General features: G+C 48.0%; 1 protein-coding gene across 1 annotated transcript; it reads right to left on the reverse strand.

Moving 5' to 3' along the window:
• Window positions 1-1,235: 1,235 nt before the first annotated feature.
• On the reverse strand, window positions 1,236-8,290 carry LOC100191333 (Acyl transferase/acyl hydrolase/lysophospholipase superfamily protein). Its single transcript, NM_001136767.1, has 7 exons — window positions 7,677-8,290; window positions 2,720-2,863; window positions 2,510-2,582; window positions 2,282-2,387; window positions 2,089-2,185; window positions 1,794-1,889; window positions 1,236-1,699 (listed from the first exon to the last, which is right to left on the reverse strand). Exons 1-7 carry the CDS (start codon window positions 8,205-8,207, stop codon window positions 1,556-1,558), a joined length of 1,191 nt encoding a protein of 396 aa, NP_001130239.1. The 5' UTR covers window positions 8,208-8,290; the 3' UTR covers window positions 1,236-1,555.
• Between the last annotated feature and the right edge of the window lie 590 nt (window positions 8,291-8,880).

Raw genomic sequence — 8,880 nt, forward strand, 5'->3', positions numbered from 1 at the left:
TCCGCATTTACATTAAGTACTTAAGTTTCAATCTCTCTTTTCTAGTTAGAATATTTGGGATTGAAACTTAGGCTTAGGAGTAGAGATAGCAACACTTAGACAAAACCTAGTTTGCACATTTTAGATTGTTTATTTGCATATGTTTTGTTATAGGGATTTAATTATGGCCTAGTTTAGAGATAGTTTTTAAAAGTCCTAATTCACTCTCCTCTTAGGCGTCATCGTTTCCTTCGTGATGTTATCACAGTAGATGAGATTGGGGCATGCGAGAGTGATATGAAGCTCTTGGGGCAACTGATGGAGCTAAGATGTCTCGACCACGCCATTGTCCACAACACGATACTCTGACTCAACGCTGGAGTGACAGATGACAGGCTGCCGCTTCGAGGTCCAAGAAACAAAGTTGGCGTCCAAGAACACGATATAGTCTAAGGTGGACCGACACGCGTCAATGCAACTCGTCCTGTCATCTTCGATGTTGACGACCAGCTCGGAGGCCATGGTCGATGATGTCATGGAGGTAGTGAAGGATCTGCTTCGCAACAATGAGGCAATGCTCTAGATTCTCGATTCCTAGAATCTCAATCTTAAAAAAAAGTTACACAAAATAGTCTCCGTTGTGCACGAAATAGCCATGTTTTGACACGAAATAGCCATGATTTGACAGTCACTTCCAAGACTGAAAGCTCACATCAAATAATCGGAGAATCGAACACCGACTACTGGCTAGAAAGGAAAAAAATCACTATCATTTTTTTGTTACACAAGTTTCATATTTTTTATTACACAAGCTTCGTATGTAAAAGTTTTGTTTTTCAAGTGTCTTGGGAGAAACTTGGACGGTTCAGTTTTTTTGCTGAGAAGTTTTTTTTAAAAATCTGACTGTAGGAAAAAAAATCTAAGTATTATGGAGATTCCATACAAAGAAAAATAAAATAATATATATGATTTAGAATGTAGAAAGTGATGGTTTCCTACTATCTCACCAACTCGATTTAACTAAAGTGATTCTCATATATCTGGATCGGTTGCTCGCATATTCTTGTTTTAGATCACTACATGTGTTGACTTTGTTTAATAACATGTTTGGTTACCTGCACATGTGAGATGTGGACTGCACCAGTGAATACGCCTGAAATAACCGTGTCTCTGGTCGGCCTGGCTCCGGGCAAGCTAGCTCCGCACGGTCTATCAACCAATCAACCGTTCTAGCTGAAAGCTAAAATTGACAGTGTGCAGCAACTTCTAACGGCCAGAAACTAAAAAAAAAACTGAAACAAATAGGACCATTATCCCCCTGTTTTAGGCTCAGGTCAAACCTCATCATCTATAATCTATACATTTGATTATGCTGATCAGTTTTTATGGCCATGCTAGCAACCTGTTCTACACTATTGTCACAGCTACGAAAATGCTGGCATAAACACCCAAATCCAATGCAGAACAATGCCACCTTCGACAATGACGGTGCTATCTTTACAATATATTACAGGCATGGATTCTCATGAACTCAGCTTTGGATACCAAAATTACTTCTGGGCAAACTGAACTCAATTCAATCAGCGACAAGGGATTGATCATTCTTGGCGATAAGCTCAGCATAATTCTGCTCAGCCCATACAGCTGCGTCCAGGTACCCAAGCTCGTATAATTTGTCTAGAGTTTCATCAGCAGCAGGTTCCAGAGCCCAGTTAAACAGCTGCAGTAGATTTAGAGGGCATTTGCGAGCAAGTACAACAGTCAGCAATAGACCATGGAATTGAAGTATGTACAAGTTGAAAAAAATCGGTCACCTGTCTTGGGCTAGCCCTGTTCTCTGGATTGCAATCGGGACTGATCCCAATATCTTGCAATCCCAAACGGCTGGCTGGAAAAGCACATATTCGGACCTACAATGGTATGCAGATAAGTAATCAGCATTGAACACTACACAACAAGCAGATAGTATGGTATATAACATGTATTCATGATTCATGAAATGAAACTATGTGCCACCAGTGGTACAATATGTTGTTTTTCTAATATGATTTGGCCAGTCATTTACATTAAGATTAAGCATTAGAATTGCAGAAACCAAAAGGTACATACTGTTTCTGCAGCAGAAGTGGGCGGCATAAACAATGTAAGGCCCCCATCAATGCCGAGCCTATTACGGAAGAAGGTAGCTGGCCTGGGTGCTAAGTATCTGAAATGAAAAGAAAATGGTTATTTAACTCTTGTAATCAAAAGTTAACTATAGATACATAAATGGATACGGAAGAACATGCTAGCTGATCTTTACCCAGGAATAAAGGAGGATGTAATTACTGCATTAATGACATCTTCTTTGGAGTCAAATTGGTCCACCAGCAAGGCCCTAGGCCTCCAGGATAGCTGAGTAATAGCAACTGTATGAGAAGAATATAAGTATTCTCAAAATGGCAAAACCAAGTTACTTGTCAAGAACAAAATACCAAAAGATGCACATATTTGATATGGACATGCTGTTCTTGTAAAATATTAATCTTACCACGAATTCTTCCATTGCATCTAATGTGAAGATCATCTGGGAGAAACTCAACAAGGACATCCTTGAGTACAGCCTACACAAGCACACAAAATTAAAAGGGTGAAACCAAATAAAATTCAATCTGCTAATACAGGGCCGTTTCATGACTGGATGCCAAATGCCATCTGCAACACAAACTAGAGGAATTCAAAGTAGAAATGGAACATGTACCCCAAGGCGAAACGCCGTGCCTTTACTTCGGCAGTTGTCAGCTAGAACTTTGGTCACCTGCAGAGCATCTTGCATTGTGTTCCCAGATGCGATCACTGCACAGATTATGGCACCAGCTGATGAGCCAGCTAACGGAGTTGTCTCCTAATACAAGTTCCGGAAAACAAAATCGTTATAAGCAGGGCTGCACAACAGAAACAGTAAGAGTGCAATAATGTACTATCACACATAATTCGTGAACCACATTGACACATTGTTGACACCTTTTTGGAGGCGCCAAACACTTCAAAAGAACCAGCGGCGGTGCTCTCTGGTCAGGCGCGGACGGTCCGCGGCACAGGGCCGGACGGTCCGCGACCTGGCGTGAGGCGGCGGTGCTCTCTGGTCAGGCGCGGACGGTCCGCGGCACAGGGCCGGACGGTCCGCGATCTGGTGCAGGAGCTCGGGTTCCCTGCCTGACGGTCGGACGGTCCGCGCCCTAGGGCCGGACGGTCCGCGCGTGCGCAGGGGGCGGCGAAAGGTCGCCGGCGGCGCCTGGATCTCGCTCCCGGGAGGGACCCCGTCGGGGGGGGGGGGAGAGATCCTAGGAGTTGTCTAGGCTTGGCAGGCCGACCTAGACTCTTCTAATCGACGTAGAGTCGAAGAGAAGCGGAGGATTTGAGGATTGAGAGGCTAACCTAGAACTAGACTAGAACTATTCCTAATGCGTAAGGTAAAAACGAGAAATAGACTTGATTTGATCGATTGGTGGGGCTCAATCGGCCGTAGCCCTTCATCTATATAAAGGGGGAGGTCTGGATCCGCTTCCAACTGATTTCCGAGTTAATCCCGCGGTTTTAGGTAACAAATCCCGCGAGAAACTAGGAACCCTAACTGCCTCTGCGCACGCGCGGACCGTCCGCGCCATCACTGCGGACTGTCCGCACTGCTCTTTTTGGTCTCCAACATATGCCCCCCTGCCTTTTGGTGAAGGTTGACGAACCAAAAGCATATGAACTAAACCTGATGTAAGTCACCGGCTTTTCAATATGGAGATCATTCAATAAAGCACCAATATAAAGGCCGTTTCGGATTTTATCTTTCTCGGCCATGACCGTTTGATCAATGGATCAAAAGGAATAGAATGGAGGTGCCCCCCAGCCTGGATAGACAAAGGGACTATACATATACCATGGATTCATCATCGTACCATTCCATGTTTGAACAGGATAATATACCGACGATGAGTAAACGGGTGGAAAGTACCTTGGTCTCATAGGATGAATAGGTGATGCTTGTTGTGTCGCCTTTCGAGCCGTTTTGTTTACCCGTTTTGTTTTAGCAGGTGACCGAGGTTTCTTCGTTGACCGATCACGTAGAACAGTCTTCTTGCCAGTATTCTTGGAGAGCAACTGATCAAAAGTAGAGTCAGTTTTGATCAACCGACCATATGTGCTTTGCCGTTGCGTCTCTTTCCCTTTTAAGGCTTTTTGTGGAGGCTGACGCCTTTGGCCATAGGCAGATTGTCCGGCAGAGTTAGCCGAACCGTCTGTCTGAGCACCGGACCGTCCGCACGTAGGTGTCATACCGTCTGTGATGCTCAGGCCAGGCTGTCGTGCTTGGCTCATTAATTGTGCCTGCCCCCCGGTGTCTCCGGACTTTTTAGCCTTATCGTCTGGAGCCTTTCGAGCAATCTCCTTTTGCGATATATTTGACGTGCGAGGATCGTCAATGATGATGTCTTTGCTTTTGCTTTTATCAGCCATTTCGGGCCGAACTAAGATCTTTTCGCATGCGACATCTATTGTATTAACAGGAAATGGTTGTGTGTCCACTTGCATTTCCTGAAAAGCCAACCGGCCCTCATTTATGGCCGATTGTACTTGTCGACGAAAAACATTACAGTCATTGGTGGCATGAGAGAAAGAATTATGCCACTTACAATAAGCACGCCTCTTTAATTCATCTATAGGAGGGATATTATGAGTTAATTTAATGTTGCCATTTTTAAGTAGCTCATCAAATATCTTATCGCATTTGGCAACATTAAAGGTAAATTTAATCTCTTCTTGCCGATTCTTTTGAACCGGCTGTAAGGAAGAACATGCTGAAGATTTGGCCTTTGTTGGCCAAATAAACTCAGCGATATATACATCTGCGGATTCATCATCTGAACTATCACGCTCTATTAGATGTATAGTACGGGCGACCGATTTTGATGTCTCTTTAAATCGGCTTTCACAGGCTAAAGCTCGCTGATGTAGCTGGGCTATCAAAAAGAACTGGGTTCCATCTAATTTGTCTCTTAAGTAGGATAGCAACCCATTAAAAGCTAGCCCTGCTAGCTCTTTGTCTGCAACATGGATCCGAAAGCATCGGTTTCTAGTGTCCCGGAACCTCCGGATATAATCATTAACCGATTCTTCGCGTCCTTGTCGGACTGAAGCTAAGTCAGCTAATCCTAATTCATATTCCCCGACAAAGAAATGTTCATGAAATTTATTTTCTAACTCATTCCAGGAATTAATGGAATTAGGAGGCAGGGCGGCGTACCATGCAAAAGCAGTACCAGTAAGCGATAAAGAAAATAACCGAACACGAAATGCTTCTCCATCAGCCAATTCGTCTAGGTGTGCTAGGAACTGGCCTATGTGTTCGTATGTGCTTCTCCCATTCTCACCAGAAAACTTAGAAAATTCCGGTATCCTTGCCCCTTGTGGATATGGGACAGTGTCAAACCGGTGATTATATGGCTTTTGGTATGATTGCCCTACTCTGGCTACATTAACTCCGAACTTATCTCGAAATAGTTCAGTCATCTCTTCCCTAATTTTTTCCATTGCACTCGGTGGTAGACCACCGGATCCTGGGCTGTGGGGCTCATTTGGTCGGGTATTAGTATACCGACCTTCTTGCCGTGGCCGATCGATAGTGTTGATCGGTCTGTGATTATATGGTGCATTATGGTTTAAATATGTAGAAGGCGAAATATACTGCTGTTGTGGTGTGTAATAATTTGGTGCATGGTGTGCAACAGCAGGTTCCGCATATGTGTATCCGGTTTGTACGGTGGTACATCCGAACTGGCCGGTCGTGTTCGCCATTATTGGGGCGCCACGCGCTAGTCCCGGTACGGCCCCGGACTGTCCGGCATAGAAAGTCGGACGGTCCGCGTAAGGGTCGGACGGTCCGGGTAGCATCTCGGACGGTCCGACCGCGTCCAGGGTCGCCGATCTGCCAAACAGGGACGGCAGCGGTCCTAGGGCGGCCCCGGACTGTCCGGCAGAGCAAGCCGGACGGTCCGCGTATGGGCCGGATGGTCCGGGCAAAAGCTCGGACGGTCCGACCGTATTCAGGGGCGCCGATCTGCCAAGCAGGGATGGCGGCGGTGGTACTTGCCCTGGATATGAGTTCATCGGCATACCATATAATGGTTGGGTCTGCAAATCCCCATTTGTTGCCGATGTATTAGACATAGATATCCTGTTACTAGTCTCATATGATGGAAAACTAGGAGCAACAGACTTCTCCAACATATGCGTTAATTTTCTAATTGACTCTTCTAACCCTCCAATCTGTTGTTTCATTTGATTCTGCTGATGATCTACATACTGTTTAATAAATTGGATGTCGTCGGGTTTACTTACGTTGGGGACTTGAAGTGAAGATAGAAGAGATGCGACGTCGGTCTCTCCATGTTTGACAACTTTCTGGTGGCAATCCACCGTGTATTGTGATAAGAATTTCTCCCTCGCTTGACGCATGTAGTCCTCGTATTGCTGTTGCTCATCGGCCGTCAGACTTTCAACAGCCGACTTCAGGATATTGTCCGGGGAGATATCGGTGTGATCTTTAGAACCGACCATTTGAGGGCCTGATTTTTAGTAGATCTAAACACCGTCCCCAACGGAGTCGCCAAAAAGTATGTTGACACCTTTTTGGAGGCGCCAAACACTTCAAAAGAACCAGTGGCGGTGCTCTCTGGTCAGGCGCGAACGGTCCGCGGCACATGGCCGGACGGTCCGCGACCTGGCGTGAGGCGGCGGTGCTCTCTGGTCAGGCGCGGACGATCCGCGGCACAGGGCCGGACGGTCCGTGACCTGGTGCAGGAGCTCGGGTTCCCTGCCTGACGGTCGGACGGTCCGCGCCCTAGGGCCGGACGGTCCGCGCGTGCGCAGGGGGCGGCGAAAGGTCGCCGGCGGCGCCTGGATCTCGCTCCCGGGAGGGACCCCGTCGGGGGGGAGAGATCCTAGGAGTTGTCTAGGCTCGGCAGGCCGACCTAGACTCTTCTAATCGACGTAGAGTCGAAGAGAAGCGGAGGATTTGAGGATTAAGAGGCTAACCTAGAACTAGACTAGAACTATTCCTAATGCGTAAGGTAAAAACGAGAAATAGACTTGATTTGATCGATTGGTGGGGCTCAATCGGCCGTAGCCCTTCATCTATATAAAGGGGGAGGTCTGGATCCGCTTCCAACTGATTTCCGAGTTAATCCCGCGGTTTTAGGTAACAAATCCCGCGAGAAACTAGGAACCCTAACTGACTCTGCGCACGCGCGGACCGTCCGCGCCATCACCGCGGACTGTCCGGACCGCGGACCGTCCGGCCTCAGGGCCGGACTGTCCGCGCTGCTCTTTTTGGTCTCCAACACACATGAACTCCCATGCAAGACTGTAACAACTAACAAGCATAGCTAGATGCTACGAAATACAAAGTAGCTTGAGACCAAGCGGTACCAAGAGACGAATAAGCTACTAAACGATTATGCTGGCGGGACTCAAACATATACTATGCAAAGTTGTTGGCTGCAATTTTTTCAAACTTGTTTGGAGAGGCACTCCACGGTTTGTGAGCAAAACAGCACAAATGACAGTTCATCTTTTCAATCTTTATCAAAAACTGTAATTCATCACTGCAACATCGGATAGGCATGCAAAGGGACGAGATTAGACGAGATGGGGGTAAGCCTTAAGCTTACGGTGATGTATCCGCGGTCCATGAGGCACTGCGCGGCGCCGAGGTGGTAGGGGAAGAGCAGCCCCGCGGCGGAGAAGCTGAAACCTGGGCTAGTGAGCTCCCGTCGCCGCCGCTCCGCGTCCACGTCCTGGGGGCGCTGCTCCCACACTACCCCGTCCCTCGCCTCCATCTCCTCCACCGCGGCCCCACCGCTACGCTCGGCCCCGGTCCCGCGCAGCAGCAGCGCCGCCAGCCCCAGGAACAGCTCCCCCGTTCTGACGGCCAGCGACCGCCTCTCCTCGGCCGCCGGCGCCGGCTCGGAGTCGCGCTGCCGCTGCGCCGCGGCGCGCGCGAACAGGAGGCGGAACCGGGATGGGCGCGCCGCTGCGGCGGGCTGGGTAGCGGCTGTCGGCGGCTGGGACTGGGGCTGGCGCGGGAGGTGAGTGGAGTAAGGTGAGGGAGGGAGGAAGGGGATGAGGGAGGCCATGAGGCGTTCTCGTCGGCCGCAGCCGCCCGCGCCCGCGCCGCCGACGCGTGTGCAAGCGCGGAGCATACGAGGCGATGCGGTGGCCGCTGGCCGGGCTGCGGGCGTGCGGCCGTGGGCTCCGATGGATTCGGCTGCAATTCTGCGTCGTGTAGGTGTAGCACGTGTGGAGAAATCGAATCAATCAAAAAAAGAAAAAGAAGGAAGAGTAAAATACACGTCATGTGTTATTGTGCTTCATAAACTTTTAAAGTGTGCCACTTCGATCATTAATCATTTTTTTTTGGCTGTCAGCTAAATCGAAACGGATCGTCATTGTCCCTACATGTCAGCTTGTATATCTATTTTCGAGAGAAAAGAGATACTCAACCTGATATTTGAGGTCTATATATTAATCACGATTTATTTAGACCTAACTAAGACCTGAATAATGATTAAGATCCGAGCTGACATATTTTAAAAGTTTATGGATTAGAATGACATATAAGTTTAAAAAGAGAAAAATGTATTTTACTAAAAAAATAAAAAAAAATGAGAGGAACTGTTCGTCACCAAATTGAGGTGCGGACAGTCCGGCCCACAGGCGCGGACCGTCCGGACCGGTCCGCGCGTGCGCAGAGCAGTTTAGGGTTCCGAGTTTTGTGCTACAGTTGTTAGCTATATTCGCGGGATTCGCTCGGAAATTAGTTTATGAAGGGTCCAGTCCCCCTCCTCTATAAATAGAGAGGTATACGACCGATTT

Source organism: Zea mays, chromosome 2 (assembly GCF_902167145.1).
Source record: "Zea mays cultivar B73 chromosome 2, Zm-B73-REFERENCE-NAM-5.0, whole genome shotgun sequence".
NCBI lineage: Eukaryota > Viridiplantae > Streptophyta > Magnoliopsida > Poales > Poaceae > Zea > Zea mays.

Bases quoted from the DNA above. Each gene is read 5' to 3' on its own strand.
- LOC100191333 (NM_001136767.1), bottom strand. From the start codon at position 8,207: ATGCTCCGCGCTTGCACACGCGTCGGCGGCGCGGGCGCGGGCGGCTGC. The intron at 2,864-7,676 runs GTAAGCTTAAGG...AACTTGTATTAG, and splicing joins TGGACCGCGGATACATCACC to GAGACAACTCCGTTAGCTGG. The intron at 2,388-2,509 runs GTAAGATTAATA...CTTCTCATACAG, and splicing joins ATGCAATGGAAGAATTCGTG to TTGCTATTACTCAGCTATCC.